General features: G+C 43.4%; 1 protein-coding gene across 2 annotated transcripts in view; it reads right to left on the bottom strand.

Moving 5' to 3' along the window:
* LOC106598353 (cullin-associated NEDD8-dissociated protein 1) overlaps positions 1-20,758 on the bottom strand; it is a 68,566-nt gene that overhangs the window by 42,598 nt on the left and 5,210 nt on the right. For both annotated transcript variants that reach the window (XM_082964255.1, XM_082964254.1), the window contains exons 2-4: positions 19,428-19,571; positions 3,275-3,429; positions 124-247 (exon numbers count right to left, since the gene is read on the bottom strand). In XM_082964255.1, the coding sequence (XP_082820381.1) occupies positions 124-247; positions 3,275-3,429; positions 19,428-19,571 (423 nt within the window). The remainder of the gene's footprint in view (positions 1-123; positions 248-3,274; positions 3,430-19,427; positions 19,572-20,758) is intronic.

The following is a 20,758-nucleotide window of genomic DNA, read 5'->3' as shown; positions in this document are numbered from 1 at the left end:
CTGGGTCCAGGCCAGCGGTCAGACAGTGAGAACACACCAACCTGGGTCCAGGCCAGCGGTCAGACAGTGAGAACACACCAACCTGGGTCCAGGCCAGCGGTCAGACAGTGAGAACACACCAACCTGCAGAGCATGTCAGCCATGATGTCCAGGGCCTCCAGCTGAACTGAAACATCCTCCTGCTTGGCGATGGCACTGGTCAGACGGCCTGTGATCTTTTTACACACGCTGGCAGCCAGGGCCGAGCCTAGAGAGAGGGGGAGAGAAACATGGGGGGAGGGGGTTGGAGAGGAGAAAGACAGAGGGGGAGAGAAACATGGGGGAGGGGGTTGGAGAGGAGAAAGACAGAGAGAGGGAGAGAAACATGGGGGAGGGGGTTGGAGAGGAGAAAGACAGAGAGAGGGAGAGAAACATGGGGGGAGGGGGTTGGAGAGGAGAAAGACAGAGAGAGGGAGAGAAACATGGGGGGAGGGGGTTGGAGAGGAGAAAGACAGAGAGAGGGAGAGAAACATGGGGGAGGGGGTTGGAGAGGAGAAAGACAGAGAGAGGGAGAGAAACATGGGGGGAGGGGGTTGGAGAGGAGAAAGACAGAGAGGGGGAGAGAAACATGGGGGGAGGGGGTTGGAGAGGAGAAAGACAGAGAGAGGGAGAGAAACATGGGGGAGGGGGTTGGAGAGGAGAAAGACAGAGAGAGGGAGAGAAACATGGGGGGAGGGGGTTGGAGAGGAGAAAGACAGAGAGGGGGAGAGAAACATGGGGGGAGGGGGTTGGAGAGGAGAAAGACAGAGAGAGGGAGAGAAACATGGGGGGAGGGGGTTGGAGAGGAGAAAGACAGAGAGAGGGAGAGAAACATGGGGGGAGGGGGTTGGAGAGGAGAAAGACAGAGAGAGGGAGAGAAACATGGGGGGAGGGGGTTGGAGAGGAGAAAGACAGAGAGAGGGAGAGAAACATGGGGGAGGGAGTTGGAGAGGAGAAAGACAGAGAGAGGGAGAGAAACATGGGGGAGGGAGTTGGAGAGGAGAAAGACAGAGAGAGGGAGAGAAACATGGGGGAGGGGGTTGGAGAGGAGAAAGACAGAGAGAGGGAGAGAAACATGGGGGAGGGGGTTGGAGAGGAGAAAGACAGAGAGAGGGAGAGAAACATGGGGGGAGGGGGTTGGAGAGGAGAAAGACAGAGAGAGGGAGAGAAACATGGGGGAGGGGGTTGGAGAGGAGAAAGACAGAGAGAGGGAGAGAAACATGGGGGAGGGGGTTGGAGAGGAGAAAGACAGAGAGAGGGAGAGAAACATGGGGGGAGGGGGTTGGAGAGGAGAAAGACAGAGAGGGGGAGAGAAACATGGGGGGAGGGGGTTGGAGAGGAGAAAGACAGAGAGGGGGAGAGAAACATGGGGGGAGGGAGTTGGAGAGGAGAAAGACAGAGAGAGGGAGAGAAACATGGGGGGAGGGGGTTGGAGAGGAGAAAGACAGAGAGGGGGAGAGAAACATGGGGGGAGGGGGTTGGAGAGGAGAAAGACAGAGAGGGGGAGAGAAACATGGGGGGAGGGAGTTGGAGAGGAGAAAGAGAGAGAGGGAGAGAAACATGGGGGAGGGGGTTGGAGAGGAGAAAGACAGAGAGAGGGAGAGAAACATTGGGGGAGGGGGTTGGAGAGGAGAAAGACAGAGAGAGGGAGAGAAACATGGGGGAGGGAGTTGGAGAGGAGAAAGACAGAGAGGGGGAGAGAAACATGGGGGGAGGGGGTTGGAGAGGAGAAAGACAGAGAGGGGGAGAGAAACATGGGGGAGGGGGGTTGGAGAGGAGAAAGACAGAGAGAGGGAGAGAAACATGGGGGGAGGGAGTTGGAGAGGAGAAAGACAGAGAGAGGGAGAGAAACATGGGGGGAGGGAGTTGGAGAGGAGAAAGACAGAGAGAGGGAGAGAAACATGGGGGAGGGAGTTGGAGAGGAGAAAGACAGAGAGAGGGAGAGAAACATGGGGGGAGGGAGTTGGAGAGGAGAAAGACAGAGAGAGGGAGAGAAACATGGGGGGAGGGAGTTGGAGAGGAGAAAGACAGAGAGAGGGAGAGAAACATGGGGGAGGGGGTTGGAGAGGAAAAAGACAGAGAGAGGGAGAGAAACATGGGGGAGGGGGTTGGAGAGGAGAAAGACAGAGAGAGGGAGAGAAACAGAGAGACAGAAAGAGACAGAGTTAGCTAAATGAGTCACACTGCTGTCAGCCAATATGGCTGATGCCTGAAGGTGATGGGGAAGCAAGGATGTTAACAGATGCTCTCTTCTCCCATGTCCATCGACATGACTGGGAAAGGTCTGAATACAACTGAAGATAAACCAGGTTGGAAGGAGGACATCTAGCTGGAGGGGATAGTCCATCAGTTCATTATCTAACTGGTTTAACTAACACACTACAACACCATCACTAGAGGGGATGGTCCATCAGTTCATTATCTAACTGGTTTAACTAACACACTACAACACCATCACTAGAGGGGATGGTCCATCAGTTCATTATCTAACTGGTTTAACTAACACACTACAACACCATCACTAGAGGGGATAGTCCATCAGTTCATTATCTAACTGGTTTAACTAACACACTACAACACCATCACTAGAGGGGATGGTCCATCAGTTCATTATCTAACTGGTTTAACTAACACACTACAACACCATCACTAGAGGGGATGGTCCATCAGTTCATTATCTAACTGGTTTAACTAACACACTACAACACCATCACTAGAGGGGATGGTCCATCAGTTCATTATCTAACTGGTTTAACTAACACACTACAACACCATCACTAGAGGGGATGGTCCATCAGTTCATTATCTAACTGGTTTAACTAACACACTACAACACCATCACTAGAGGGGATGGTCCATCAGTTCATTATCTAACTGGTTTAACTAACACACTACAACACCATCACTAGAGGGGATGGTCCATCAGTTCATTATCTAACTGGTTTAACTAACACACTACAACACCATCACTAGAGGGGATGGTCCATCAGTTCATTATCTAACTGGTTTAACTAACACATTATACATCATCTCCACAAACTGTTATCATGCTCTGATATGTGTTCAATAATGACAGCTTTCAGACTTCTCAGTGCAGACGTCCTGACCTAGGATCAGGCCCTCCTGTCCACGTAATCTTACTCATGATGATCTAAAAAAGAAGGGCAAACTGATCCAAGATCAGCTTTGTGAAGGCCCATGTAGTGAAAAGTCCTCAGGGTACAGGTTAGGGGTCAGGGGTCATGGTGGTACTTACCGCTGGATGCAGGGGGCAGTTCTCCTATGACAGTCTTCAGTCCGATGCTGGAGATGTCTCGGAGCTGTTCCTTGTCTGCCAGCATGTTGGTACAGAGTGTGTCCACTATAGTCTCGACCTGGTACTCCTTCACCTTACTGACCAACGGACCTAGGCTGGAACACAACACAATATATATATCAATATAAACTACCTGGTACTCCTTCACCTTACTGACCAACAGACCCAGGCTGGAACACAACACAATATATATATATCAATATAAACTACCTGGTACTCCTTCACCTTACTGACCAACAGACCCAGGCTGGAACACAACACAATATATATATCAATATAAACTACCTGGTACTCCTTCACCTTACTGACCAACAGACCCAGGCTGGAACACAACACAATATATATATCAATATAAACTACCTGGTACTCCTTCACCTTACTGACCAACAGACCCAGGCTGGAACACAACACAATATATATATATATCAATATAAACTACCTGGTACTCCTTCACCTTACTGACCAACAGACCCAGGCTGGAACACAACACAATATATATATATCAATATAAACTACCTGGTACTCCTTCACCTTACTGACCAACAGACCCAGGCTGGAACACAACACAATATATATATCAATATAAACTACCTGGTACTCCTTCACCTTACTGACCAACAGACCCAGGCTGGAACACAACACAATATATATATATCAATATAAACTACCTGGTACTCCTTCACCTTACTGACCAACAGACCCAGGATGGAACACAACACAATATATATATCAATATAAACTACCTGGTACTCCTTCACCTTACTGACCAACAGACCCAGGCTGGAACACAACACAATATATATATATCAATATAAACTACCTGGTACTCCTTCACCTTACTGACCAACAGACCCAGGCTGGAACACAACACAATATATATATATCAATATAAACTACCTGGTACTCCTTCACCTTACTGACCAACAGACCCAGGCTGGAACACAACACAATATATATATCAATATAAACTACCTGGTACTCCTTCACCTTACTGACCAACAGACCCAGGCTGGAACACAACACAATATATATATATATCAATATAAACTACCTGGTACTCCTTCACCTTACTGACCAACAGACCCAGGCTGGAACACAACACAATATATATATCAATATAAACTACCTGGTACTCCTTCACCTTACTGACCAACAGACCCAGGCTGGAACACAACACAATATATATATCAATATAAACTACCTGGTACTCCTTCACCTTACTGACCAACAGACCCAGGCTGGAACACAACACAATATATATATATCAATATAAACTACCTGGTACTCCTTCACCTTACTGACCAACAGACCCAGGCTGGAACACAACACAATATATATATATCAATATAAACTACCTGGTACTCCTTCACCTTACTGACCAACAGACCCAGGCTGGAACACAACACAATATATATATATCAATATAAACTACCTGGTACTACTTCACCTTACTGACCAACAGACCCAGGCTGGAACACAACACAATATATATATATCAATATAAACTACCTGGTACTCCTTCACCTTACTGACCAACAGACCCAGGCTGGAACACAACACAATATATATATATCAATATAAACTACCTGGTACTCCTTCACCTTACTGACCAACAGACCCAGGCTGGAACACAATATATATATATCAATATAAACTACCTGGTACTCCTTCACCTTACTGACCAACAGACCCAGGCTGGAACACAACACAATATATATATCAATATAAACTACCTGGTACTCCTTCACCTTACTGACCAACAGACCCAGGCTGGAACACAACACAATATATATATCAATATAAACTACCTGGTACTCCTTCACCTTACTGACCAACAGACCCAGGCTGGAACACAACACAATATATATATATCAATATAAACTACCTGGTACTCCTTCACCTTACTGACCAACAGACCCAGGCTGGAACACAACACAATATATATATCAATATAAACTACCTGGTACTCCTTCACCTTACTGACCAACAGACCCAGGCTGGAACACAACACAATATATATATCAATATAAACTACCTGGTACTCCTTCACCTTACTGACCAACAGACCCAGGCTGGAACACAACACAATATATATATATCAATATAAACTACCTGGTACTCCTTCACCTTACTGACCAACAGACCCAGGATGGAACACAACACAATATATATATCAATATAAACTACCTGGTACTCCTTCACCTTACTGACCAACAGACCCAGGCTGGAACACAACACAATATATATATATCAATATAAACTACCTGGTACTCCTTCACCTTACTGACCAACAGACCCAGGCTGGAACACAACACAATATATATATATCAATATAAACTACCTGGTACTCCTTCACCTTACTGACCAACAGACCCAGGCTGGAACACAACACAATATATATATATCAATATAAACTACCTGGTACTCCTTCACCTTACTGACCAACAGACCCAGGCTGGAACACAACACAATATATATATATATCAATATAAACTACCTGGTACTCCTTCACCTTACTGACCAACAGACCCAGGCTGGAACACAACACAATATATATATCAATATAAACTACCTGGTACTCCTTCACCTTACTGACCAACAGACCCAGGCTGGAACACAACACAATATATATATCAATATAAACTACCTGGTACTCCTTCACCTTACTGACCAACAGACCCAGGCTGGAACACAACACAATATATATATATCAATATAAACTACCTGGTACTCCTTCACCTTACTGACCAACAGACCCAGGCTGGAACACAACACAATATATATATATCAATATAAACTACCTGGTACTCCTTCACCTTACTGACCAACAGACCCAGGCTGGAACACAACACAATATATATATATCAATATAAACTACCTGGTACTACTTCACCTTACTGACCAACAGACCCAGGCTGGAACACAACACAATATATATATATCAATATAAACTACCTGGTACTCCTTCACCTTACTGACCAACAGACCCAGGCTGGAACACAACACAATATATATATATCAATATAAACTACCTGGTACTCCTTCACCTTACTGACCAACAGACCCAGGCTGGAACACAATATATATATATCAATATAAACTACCTGGTACTCCTTCACCTTACTGACCAACAGACCCAGGCTGGAACACAACACAATATATATATCAATATAAACTACCTGGTACTCCTTCACCTTACTGACCAACAGACCCAGGCTGGAACACAACACAATATATATATCAATATAAACTACCTGGTACTCCTTCACCTTACTGACCAACAGACCCAGGCTGGAACACAACACAATATATATATATCAATATAAACTACCTGGTACTCCTTCACCTTACTGACCAACAGACCCAGGCTGGAACACAACACAATATATATATCAATATAAACTACCTGGTACTCCTTCACCTTACTGACCAACAGACCCAGGCTGGAACACAACACAATATATATATCAATATAAACTACCTGGTACTCCTTCACCTTACTGACCAACAGACCCAGGCTGGAACACAACACAATATATATATATCAATATAAACTACCTGGTACTCCTTCACCTTACTGACCAACAGACCCAGGCTGGAACACAACACAATATATATATATCAATATAAACTACCTGGTACTCCTTCACCTTACTGACCAACAGACCCAGGCTGGAACACAACACAATATATATATATCAATATAAACTACCTGGTACTACTTCACCTTACTGACCAACAGACCCAGGCTGGAACACAACACAATATATATATATCAATATAAACTACCTGGTACTCCTTCACCTTACTGACCAACAGACCCAGGCTGGAACACAACACAATATATATATATCAATATAAACTACCTGGTACTCCTTCACCTTACTGACCAACAGACCCAGGCTGGAACACAATATATATATATCAATATAAACTACCTGGTACTCCTTCACCTTACTGACCAACAGACCCAGGCTGGAACACAACACAATATATATATCAATATAAACTACCTGGTACTCCTTCACCTTACTGACCAACAGACCCAGGCTGGAACACAACACAATATATATATCAATATAAACTACCTGGTACTCCTTCACCTTACTGACCAACAGACCCAGGCTGGAACACAACACAATATATATATATCAATATAAACTACCTGGTACTCCTTCACCTTACTGACCAACAGACCCAGGCTGGAACACAACACAATATATATATATCAATATAAACTACCTGGTACTCCTTCACCTTACTGACCAACAGACCCAGGCTGGAACACAACACAATATATATATATCAATATAAACTACCTGGTACTCCTTCACCTTACTGACCAACAGACCCAGGCTGGAACACAACACAATATATATATCAATATAAACTACCTGGTACTCCTTCACCTTACTGACCAACAGACCCAGGCTGGAACACAACACAATATATATATATCAATATAAACTACCTGGTACTCCTTCACCTTACTGACCAACAGACCCAGGCTGGAACACAACACAATATATATATCAATATAAACTACCTGGTACTCCTTCACCTTACTGACCAACAGACCCAGGCTGGAACACAACACAATATATATATCAATATAAACTACCTGGTACTCCTTCACCTTACTGACCAACAGACCCAGGCTGGAACACAACACAATATATATATATCAATATAAACTACCTGGTACTCCTTCACCTTACTGACCAACAGACCCAGGCTGGAACACAACCCAATATATATCAATATAAACTACCTGGTACTCCTTCACCTTACTGACCAACAGACCCAGGCTGGAACACAACACAATATATATATCAATATAAACTACCTGGTACTCCTTCACCTTACTGACCAACAGACCCAGGCTGGAACACAACACAATATATATATATCAATATAAACTACCTGGTACTCCTTCACCTTACTGACCAACAGACCCAGGCTGGAACACAACACAATATATATATCAATATAAACTACCTGGTACTCCTTCACCTTACTGACCAACAGACCCAGGCTGGAACACAACACAATATATATATATATCAATATAAACTACCTGGTACTCCTTCACCTTACTGACCAACAGACCCAGGCTGGAACACAACACAATATATATATATCAATATAAACTACCTGGTACTCCTTCACCTTACTGACCAACAGACCCAGGCTGGAACACAACACAATATATATATCAATATAAACTACCTGGTACTCCTTCACCTTACTGACCAACAGACCCAGGCTGGAACACAACACAATATATATATATATCAATATAAACTACCTGGTACTCCTTCACCTTACTGACCAACAGACCCAGGCTGGAACACAACACAATATATATATCAATATAAACTACCTGGTACTCCTTCACCTTACTGACCAACAGACCCAGGCTGGAACACAACACAATATATATATCAATATAAACTACCTGGTACTCCTTCACCTTACTGACCAACAGACCCAGGCTGGAACACAACACAATATATATATATCAATATAAACTACCTGGTACTCCTTCACCTTACTGACCAACAGACCCAGGCTGGAACACAACACAATATATATATATCAATATAAACTACCTGGTACTCCTTCACCTTACTGACCAACAGACCCAGGCTGGAACACAACACAATATATATATATCAATATAAACTACCTGGTACTACTTCACCTTACTGACCAACAGACCCAGGCTGGAACACAACACAATATATATATATCAATATAAACTACCTGGTACTCCTTCACCTTACTGACCAACAGACCCAGGCTGGAACACAACACAATATATATATATCAATATAAACTACCTGGTACTCCTTCACCTTACTGACCAACAGACCCAGGCTGGAACACAATATATATATATCAATATAAACTACCTGGTACTCCTTCACCTTACTGACCAACAGACCCAGGCTGGAACACAACACAATATATATATCAATATAAACTACCTGGTACTCCTTCACCTTACTGACCAACAGACCCAGGCTGGAACACAACACAATATATATATCAATATAAACTACCTGGTACTCCTTCACCTTACTGACCAACAGACCCAGGCTGGAACACAACACAATATATATATATCAATATAAACTACCTGGTACTCCTTCACCTTACTGACCAACAGACCCAGGCTGGAACACAACACAATATATATATCAATATAAACTACCTGGTACTCCTTCACCTTACTGACCAACAGACCCAGGCTGGAACACAACACAATATATATATCAATATAAACTACCTGGTACTCCTTCACCTTACTGACCAACAGACCCAGGCTGGAACACAACACAATATATATATATCAATATAAACTACCTGGTACTCCTTCACCTTACTGACCAACAGACCCAGGATGGAACACAACACAATATATATATCAATATAAACTACCTGGTACTCCTTCACCTTACTGACCAACAGACCCAGGCTGGAACACAACACAATATATATATATCAATATAAACTACCTGGTACTCCTTCACCTTACTGACCAACAGACCCAGGCTGGAACACAACACAATATATATATATATCAATATAAACTACCTGGTACTCCTTCACCTTACTGACCAACAGACCCAGGCTGGAACACAACACAATATATATATATATCAATATAAACTACCTGGTACTCCTTCACCTTACTGACCAACAGACCCAGGCTGGAACACAACACAATATATATATCAATATAAACTACCTGGTACTCCTTCACCTTACTGACCAACAGACCCAGGCTGGAACACAACACAATATATATATCAATATAAACTACCTGGTACTCCTTCACCTTACTGACCAACAGACCCAGGCTGGAACACAACACAATATATATATATCAATATAAACTACCTGGTACTCCTTCACCTTACTGACCAACAGACCCAGGCTGGAACACAACACAATATATATATATCAATATAAACTACCTGGTACTCCTTCACCTTACTGACCAACAGACCCAGGCTGGAACACAACACAATATATATATATCAATATAAACTACCTGGTACTACTTCACCTTACTGACCAACAGACCCAGGCTGGAACACAACACAATATATATATATCAATATAAACTACCTGGTACTCCTTCACCTTACTGACCAACAGACCCAGGCTGGAACACAACACAATATATATATATCAATATAAACTACCTGGTACTCCTTCACCTTACTGACCAACAGACCCAGGCTGGAACACAATATATATATATCAATATAAACTACCTGGTACTCCTTCACCTTACTGACCAACAGACCCAGGCTGGAACACAACACAATATATATATCAATATAAACTACCTGGTACTCCTTCACCTTACTGACCAACAGACCCAGGCTGGAACACAACACAATATATATATCAATATAAACTACCTGGTACTCCTTCACCTTACTGACCAACAGACCCAGGCTGGAACACAACACAATATATATATATCAATATAAACTACCTGGTACTCCTTCACCTTACTGACCAACAGACCCAGGCTGGAACACAACACAATATATATATATCAATATAAACTACCTGGTACTCCTTCACCTTACTGACCAACAGACCCAGGCTGGAACACAACACAATATATATATATCAATATAAACTACCTGGTACTCCTTCACCTTACTGACCAACAGACCCAGGCTGGAACACAACACAATATATATATCAATATAAACTACCTGGTACTCCTTCACCTTACTGACCAACAGACCCAGGCTGGAACACAACACAATATATATATATCAATATAAACTACCTGGTACTCCTTCACCTTACTGACCAACAGACCCAGGCTGGAACACAACACAATATATATATCAATATAAACTACCTGGTACTCCTTCACCTTACTGACCAACAGACCCAGGCTGGAACACAACACAATATATATATATCAATATAAACTACCTGGTACTCCTTCACCTTACTGACCAACAGACCCAGGCTGGAACACAACACAATATATATATCAATATAAACTACCTGGTACTCCTTCACCTTACTGACCAACAGACCCAGGCTGGAACACAACACAATATATATATCAATATAAACTACCTGGTACTACTTCACCTTACTGACCAACAGACCCAGGCTGGAACACAACACAATATATATATCAATATAAACTACCTGGTACTCCTTCACCTTACTGACCAACAGACCCAGGCTGGAACACAACACAATATATATATATCAATATAAACTACCTGGTACTCCTTCACCTTACTGACCAACAGACCCAGGCTGGAACACAACACAATATATATATATCAATATAAACTACCTGGTACTCCTTCACCTTACTGACCAACAGACCCAGGCTGGAACACAACACAATATATATATCAATATAAACTACCTGGTACTCCTTCACCTTACTGACCAACAGACCCAGGCTGGAACACAACACAATATATATATCAATATAAACTACCTGGTACTCCTTCACCTTACTGACCAACAGACCCAGGCTGGAACACAACACAATATATATATATCAATATAAACTACCTGGTACTCCTTCACCTTACTGACCAACAGACCCAGGCTGGAACACAACACAATATATATATCAATATAAACTACCTGGTACTCCTTCACCTTACTGACCAACAGACCCAGGCTGGAACACAACACAATATATATATATCAATATAAACTACCTGGTACTCCTTCACCTTACTGACCAACAGACCCAGGCTGGAACACAACACAATATATATCAATATAAACTACCTGGTACTCCTTCACCTTACTGACCAACAGACCCAGGCTGGAACACAACACAATATATATATCAATATAAACTACCTGGTACTCCTTCACCTTACTGACCAACAGACCCAGGCTGGAACACAACACAATATATATATATCAATATAAACTACCTGGTACTCCTTCACCTTACTGACCAACAGACCCAGGCTGGAACACAACACAATATATATATCAATATAAACTACCTGGTACTCCTTCACCTTACTGACCAACAGACCCAGGCTGGAACACAACACAATATATATATATCAATATAAACTACCTGGTACTCCTTCACCTTACTGACCAACAGACCCAGGCTGGAACACAACACAATATATATATCAATATAAACTACCTGGTACTCCTTCACCTTACTGACCAACAGACCCAGGCTGGAACACAACACAATATATATATATATCAATATAAACTACCTGGTACTCCTTCACCTTACTGACCAACAGACCCAGGCTGGAACACAACACAATATATATCAATATAAACTACCTGGTACTCCTTCACCTTACTGACCAACAGACCCAGGCTGGAACACAACACAATATATATATCAATATAAACTACCTGGTACTCCTTCACCTTACTGACCAACAGACCCAGGCTGGAACACAACACAATATATATATATCAATATAAACTACCTGGTACTCCTTCACCTTACTGACCAACAGACCCAGGCTGGAACACAACACAATATATATATCAATATAAACTACCTGGTACTCCTTCACCTTACTGACCAACAGACCCAGGCTGGAACACAACACAATATATATATCAATATAAACTACCTGGTACTACTTCACCTTACTGACCAACAGACCCAGGCTGGAACACAACACAATATATATATCAATATAAACTACCTGGTACTCCTTCACCTTACTGACCAACAGACCCAGGCTGGAACACAACACAATATATATATATATCAATATAAACTACCTGGTACTCCTTCACCTTACTGACCAACAGACCCAGGCTGGAACACAACACAATATATATATCAATATAAACTACCTGGTACTCCTTCACCTTACTGACCAACAGACCCAGGCTGGAACACAACACAATATATATATCAATATAAACTACCTGGTACTCCTTCACCTTACTGACCAACAGACCCAGGCTGGAACACAACACAATATATATATCAATATAAACTACCTGGTACTCCTTCACCTTACTGACCAACAGACCCAGGCTGGAACACAACACAATATATATATCAATATAAACTACCTGGTACTCCTTCACCTTACTGACCAACAGACCCAGGATGGAACACAACACAATATATATATATCAATATAAACTACCTGGTACTCCTTCACCTTACTGACCAACAGACCCAGGCTGGAACACAACACAATCTAACTGGTTCTCTCGTTCCAACAGAAGCTAGTCCAGAGTTAATTGAATGTCATGATAAAACCACCTTGTTACCCCACTGTGAACCATGTGAAGTGGGTCCCTTGTTTAAAAAGGGCTGTTGTTTAATCAGAACAGACTGAGTAACACACTACCATATTACCAGTTAGGCTGAGTGCCTCAACCAGACAGTTTTAGGGCCTCTTAGCAGCAGCAGAGAGAGGAAGAGACCCGTTTATTACACAGTACATCATCAGTTGAGCCTACTTGTTCTAGCCATCCAGGTCAGTGTCACCTGATCCTTCATCTCTGTAATGAGAGATCTTTGCGGGGTTTTTTAACACCTGTAACTGCCATTTACTGCAATCTAGAGCAACAAAAAAATGGCCTTAAAATGATATCTTTTTGTGTTTGTTTTCTTACATAGTGGTGCAGCCAGTCCACAAAGAGGCACAGCGCCTTTCTTACATTCTGCATTCACGACATACAACAGAGTAGATTACTACTTCAAAATGGCAACGATACGAAAGCAGGCAAACTGCAGTGTTACTGTAGCCTATATTAACATTAGAAATGTGTGAGAAATACAGCCTAGAGAGATGAATTTTAATTAATCTTCTTATTGATCACATAATCCCTTAAAAGCCTAATTCTAATGGTTTGTTGAGAGTGAGAGCCAAGACGATCACACTGCCGCTGGCTCATAAGCACCGAGACATATCCCCCTAGCTGGGGCAAGGAAGATAAAACCAATGCTGCTCTGACATGAAATATACAATAAGACACGCAAACTGAAGCAAACAGGGTTATTCAATAACACTGTCCATAGTGTTGTGAAACGATATGAATGAAAGAGAGTGAGAAACGGAGGCAGAGAGAAAGAGGCAGAGTGACTGACCGAAGCAGAGACAGAAAGACAGAGAGGCAGAAAGACATAGTAACAGAGTGACTGACAGAGGCAGAAAGACATTGCGACAGAGAGGCAGCGACAGAGAGGCAGAAACATAGCGACAGAAAGACAGCGACAGAGAGAGGCAGAGGCAGAACGACATAGCGACAGAGAAGCAGAGACAGAAAGACACAGAGACAGACAGTGACTGACAAGAGGCAGAAAGACATAGCGACAGAGAGGCAGAAAGAGACATGGCAGCAGAGAGAGACATGGCCACAGAGAGAAGCAGAGGCAGAGAGAGGCAGAAAGACAGAGACAGAGAGAGACATAGCCACAGAGAGACATGGCAACAGAGAGACATGGCAACAGAGAGACATGGCAACAGAGAGAGGCAGAGACATAGCCACAGAGAGAAGCAGAGGCAGAGAGAGACATAGCCACAGAGAGAGGCAGAGGCAGAAAGACAGAGAGGCAGAGCGACAGAGAGAGGCAGAGAGACATAGCGACAGAGAGAGGCAGAGAGACATAGCGACAGAGAGAGGCAGAGGCAGAAAGACAGAGGCAGAGAGAGGCAGAGACACATAGCGACAGAGAGAGGCAGAGGCAGAAAGACAGAGGCAGAGAGACATAGCGACAGAGAGAGGCAGAGAGACATAGCGACAGAGAGAGGCAGAGGCAGAGAGAGGCAGAGAGACATAGCGACAGAGAGGCAGAAAGACATAGCGACAGAGAGGCAGAGAGACATAGCGACAGAGAGAGGCAGAGAGACATAGCGACAGAGAGAGGCAGAGGCAGAGAGAGGCAGAGAGACATAGCGACAGAGAGAGGCAGAGAGACATAGCGACAGAGAGAGGCAGAAAGACATAGCGACAGAGAGAGGCAGAGAGACATAGCGACAGAGAGAGGCAGAGAGACATAGCGACAGAGGCAGACAGACATAGCGACAGAGAGAGGCAGAAAGACAGAGGCAGAGAGAGGCAGAGAGAGGCAGAGAGAGGCAGAGGCAGAAAGACATAGCGACAGAGAGAGGCAGAGAGACATAGCGACAGAGAGAGGCAGAAAGACATAGCGACAGAGGCAGACACAGAAAGACATAGCGACAGAGTGACAGAGACAGAAAGACAGTGACAGAGAGGCAGAAAGACACAGAGACAGACAGTGACTGACAAGAGGCAGAAAGACATAGCGACAGACAGAGGCAGACAGAGGCAGAGAGACAGACAGAGGCAGACAGATGGTTAGGGTCTAGATAGTCTCCCACAGGGCCGAGCCAGTCAGTCAGGTGATTCAGCCCCTCTCTCAGTCTCAGTGTTTGACAGCCATGTTTAAACCTCTATAATGGTGCCTGAAGTTCAGACAGAGACACCAGGGTTTCCGTTATAGAAAAACATGAAAAGCCAAAAAATGTATAATAAACTGTTGCCGGCCAAAGTGGCCAGGTGAAAACCAAACCCATTACAAAATAATAAACTAATGACCGTCATGCTTATTGGTCTATAGGTTCATTTGCATCATTTTGGGAATTAAATTGGCCTGTGTGTATTTTGGTTAGTCATCAATGCATCTTATTTATCCAACACAACTATCATAACCTACAGAGTGGGGTTTCTCCTGCAGCTCCTCAGCTTGTTGCTGCCGGAGTAAAACATGTGCTTCCAGAAGCCCATTTATTGCACATTCATTTTAAATGCTATTTGTTTGTGTTCAAAACAGTTTTGGTGCTCGATTAAGAGCTAATATTTGTATTTCTCAACTGGTAATTGAAGAGCGTCTCCCATTCAAGTGCAGGAATAAAAGCTGTCAGTGCGTCTCCCACCACTTTACAATGGGAGCTTTAGGCCATACGCATTTTGATTACATACTTAATGGTTTTTTAACCCGAATGTTTTATTACATATTATGAGGCATGTTTTTCCTTGTTTTTAGAGTAACCTAAAGGCTAAATCCAACCATAGAAAGGTGGAGGCAATTATTTTACACTGAACAAAAATATAAAATCAACATGTAAAGTGTTGGTCCCATGTTTCATGAGCTGAAATTAAAGATCCGGTAAATGTTCAGTACGCAGAAAAAGCTTTTTTACGTAAACAAATGAGTTTACATCCCTGTTAGTGAGCATTTCTCCTTTGCCAAGATAATCCATCCACCTGACAGGTGTGGCATATCAAGAAGCTGATTAAAAAGCAATATCATTACACAGGTGCACCTTGTGCTGGGGGACAATAAAAGGCCACTAAAATGTGCAGTTTTTCACAACACAATGCCACAGATGTCTCAACTTGAGAGAGCGTGCAATTGGCATGCGGAATGCAGGAATATCCACCAGAGCTGTCGCCAGAGAATTGAATGTTCATTGCGCTACCATAAGCCGCCTCCAACATTGTTTTAGAGAATTTGGCAGTACATTTACATTTAAGTCATTTAGCAGACGCTCTTATCCAGAGCGACTTACAAGTACATCTAACCTGCCTCACAACCACAGACCACGTGTAACCACACCAGCCCAGGACCTTCACATCCGGCTTCTTCACCTGCGGGATCGTCTGAGACAGCTGATGACACTGAGGAGTATTTCTGTCTGTAATAAAGCCCTTTTGTGGGTAAAAACTCATTCTGATTGGCTGCACCCGCCTAGTCATGTGAAGTCCATAGATTAGGGCCTAATGAATTTATTTCAAATTGACTGATTTCCTTATATGAACTGTAACTCAGTAAAATTGTTGCCTGTTGCGTTTACATTTTTTGTTCAGTGATTGAAGACTTCATAGGCAGCACGTGATTTTCAAGTTTGGGGAAGCATACAATTTATCCTACCACTTCTACCGTTCTGCATGTCAGTTATGATTTTCATATGCGCATATTCGTGGAACAGTTTCATAAAAAAATTTTTAAAACATTTGTTTATCAAAATCACTGTCACGTGATTAATCATAATCTGAATTAAAATGAGAAAAATCTCAAAGTTTAAAAAAGTCAACTAATGCGAGATCACCAGCCTCTCTGTCATATGGACACATTGATACACTGTGGTCCATTGGTGGCTAAAGAAATTAGCGCATGGAACTCACAGCCTATAGGCCAATGCAGCAGTAGGTCTATAACTTCCATCGCTCTTTCACACCGACGACTAGTCATTATTATCCAAGGGGAGACTGTTGGAAAGATTTTTCAAATAGCTTACTGTAAGGACTTTAATACACTGCTCAAAAAAATAAAGGGAACACTAAAATAACACATCCTAGATCTGAATGAATGAAATAATCTTATTAAATACTTTTTTCTTTACATAGTTGAATGTGCTGACAACAAAATCACACAAAAATAATCAATGGAAATCCAATTTATCAACCCATGGAGGTCTGGATTTGGAGTCACACTCAAAATTAAAGTGGAAAACCACACTACAGGCTGATCCAACTTTGATGTAATGTCCTTAAAACAAGTCAAAATGAGGCTCAGTAGTGTGTGTGGCCTCCACATGCCTGTATGACCTCCCTACAACGCCTGGGCATGCTCCTGATGAGGTGGCGGATGGTCTCCTGAGGGATCTCCTCCCAGACCTGGACTAAAGCATCCACCAACTCCTGGACAGTCTGTGGTGCAACGTGGCGTTGGTGGATGGAGCGAGACATGATGTCCCAGATGTGCTCAATTGGATTCAGGTCTGGGGAATGGGCGGGCCAGTCCATAGCATCAATGCCTTCCTCTTGCAGGAACTGCTGACACACTCCAGCCACATGAGGTCTAGCATTGTCTTGCATTAGGAGAAACCCAGGGGCAACCGCACAAGCATATGGTCTCACAAGGGGTCTGAGGATCTCATCTCGGTACCTAATGGCAGTCAGGCTAGCTCTGGCGAGCACATGGAGGGCTGTGCGGCCCCCCAAAGAAATACCACCCCACACCATGACTGACCCACCGCCAAACCGGTCATGCTGGAGGATGTTGCAGGCAGCAGAACGTTCTCCACGGCGTCTCCAGACTCTGTCACGTCTGTCACATGCTCAGTGTGAACCTGCTTTCATCTGTGAAGAGCACAGGGCGCCAGTGGCGAATTTGCCAATCTTGGTGTTCTCTGGCAAATGCCAAACGTCCTGCACGGTGTTGGGCTGTAAGCACAACCCCCACCTGTGGATGTCGGGCCCTCATACCACCCTAATGGAGTCTGTTTCTGACCGTTTGAGCAGACACATGCACATTTGTGGCCTGCTGGAGGTCATTTTGCAGGGCTCTGGCAGTGCTCCTCCTGCTCCTCCTTGCACAAAGGCGGAGGTAGCGGTCCAGCTGCTGGGTTGTTGCCCTCCTACGGCCTCCTCCACGTCTCCTGATGTACTGGCCTGTCTCCTGGTAGCGCCTCCATGCTCTGGACACTACGCTGACAGACACAGCAAACCTTCTTGCCACAGCTCGCATTGATGTGCCATCCTGGATGAGCTGCACTACCTGAGCCACTTGTGTGGGTTGTAGACTCCGTCTCATGCTACCACTAGAGTGAAAGCACCGCCAGCATTCAAAAGCGACCAAAACATCAGCCAGGAAGCATAAGAACTGAGAAGTGGTCTGTGGTCCCCACCTGCAGAACCACTCCTTTATTGGGGGTGTCTTGCTAATTGCCTATAATTTCCACCTGTTGTCTATTCCATTTGCACAACAGCATGTGAAATTTATTGTCAATCAGTGTTGCTTCCTAAGTTGACAGTTTGATTTCACAGAAGTGTGATTGACTTGGAGTAACATTGTGTTGTTTAAGTGTTCCCTTTATTTTTTTGAGCAGTGTATATCATTCACAATGGATGTTAAAAAAACACTTTCCTACATGATGCCCTAATGGGTTATGCACCCCAACGCATATGGGTCCGGTAAATATCTCAAATAATAGCCTGTAAATTAAAACCTTCCCGGTCACGTTGTCCGGTGCCACATTTTCCTAATGGAAACCCTGAGACACACACACACACACACAGAGAGGCAGAGATCTCTCACCACTTGACGGCCAGATTCTGGACCTCTCCGTTTTTGTCTTCCAGTAGCTTGAGGATCATCTTGACCACCTTGCGTTCACTGTCATCGTCCAGCTTGATGGAGTCTTTCTGCAGCTCCGACATCAGGTCGTTGGTGGCCATGAATCTACAGGAACACACAGGGAGAAAGAAGACCCAGTTAGACTAACAGGGTTATGATGTTATATACAGTTGATGTCAGAAGTTTACATACACCTTAGCCAAATACATTTAAACTCAGTTTTTCACAATTCCTGACATTTAATCCAAGAAAAATTCCCTGTTTTAGGTCAGTTAGGATCACCACTTTATTTTAAGAATGTGAAATCTCAGAATAATATTAGAGAGAATGATTTATTTCTGCTTTTATTTCTTTAATCACATTCCCAGTGGGTCAGAAGTTTACATACACTCAATTAGTATTTGGTAGCATTGCCTTTAAATTGTTTAACTTGGGTCAAACGTTTTGGGTAGCCTTCCACAAGCTTCCCACAATAAGTTGGGTGAATTTTGGCCCATTCCTCCTGACAGAGCTGGTGTAACTGAGTCAGATTTGTAGGCCTCCTTGCTCGCACACACTTTTCAATTCTGCCCACACATTTTCTATAGGATTGAGGTCAGGGTTTTGTGATGGCCACTCCAATACCTCGACTTTCTGTCCTTAAGCAATTTTGCCACAACTTTGGAAGTATGCTTGGGGTCATTGTCCATTTGGAAGACCCATTTGTGACCAAGCTTTAACTTCCTGATGGATGTCTTGAGATGTTGCTTCAATATATCCACATAATTTTATTTTCCTCATGATGCCATCTATTTTGTGAAGTGCACCAGTCCGTCCTGCAGCAAAGCACCCCCACAACATGATGATGCCACTCCCGTGCTTCACAGTTGGGATGGTGTTCTTCGGTTTGCAAGCCTCCCCCTTTTTCCTCCAAACATAATGGTCATTATGGCCAAATAGTTATATTTTTGTTTCATCAGACCAGAGGACATTTTTCCAGAAAGTACTATCTTTGTCCCCATGTGCAGTTGCAAACCGTAGTCTGGCTTTTTTATGGCAGTTTTGGAGCAGTGGCTTCTTCCTTGCTGAGCGGCCTTTCAGGTTATGTCGATATAGGACTCGTTTTACTGTGGATATAGATACTTTGTACCTGTTTCCTCCAGCATCTTCACAAGGTCTTTTGCTGTTGTTCTGGGATTGATTTGCACCAAAGTACGCTCATCTCTAGGAGACAGAACGCGTCTCCTTCCTGAGCGGTATGATGGCTGCGTGGTCCTATGGTGTTTATACCTGCGTACTATTGTTTGTATAGA

The sequence above is a fragment of the Salmo salar genome, chromosome 17 (assembly GCF_965601325.2).
Source record: "Salmo salar chromosome 17, fSalSal1, whole genome shotgun sequence".
NCBI lineage: Eukaryota > Metazoa > Chordata > Actinopteri > Salmoniformes > Salmonidae > Salmo > Salmo salar.
The sequence above is the reverse complement of the archived record's forward strand: the minus strand, read 5'-3'. Positions and strand labels throughout refer to the sequence as shown.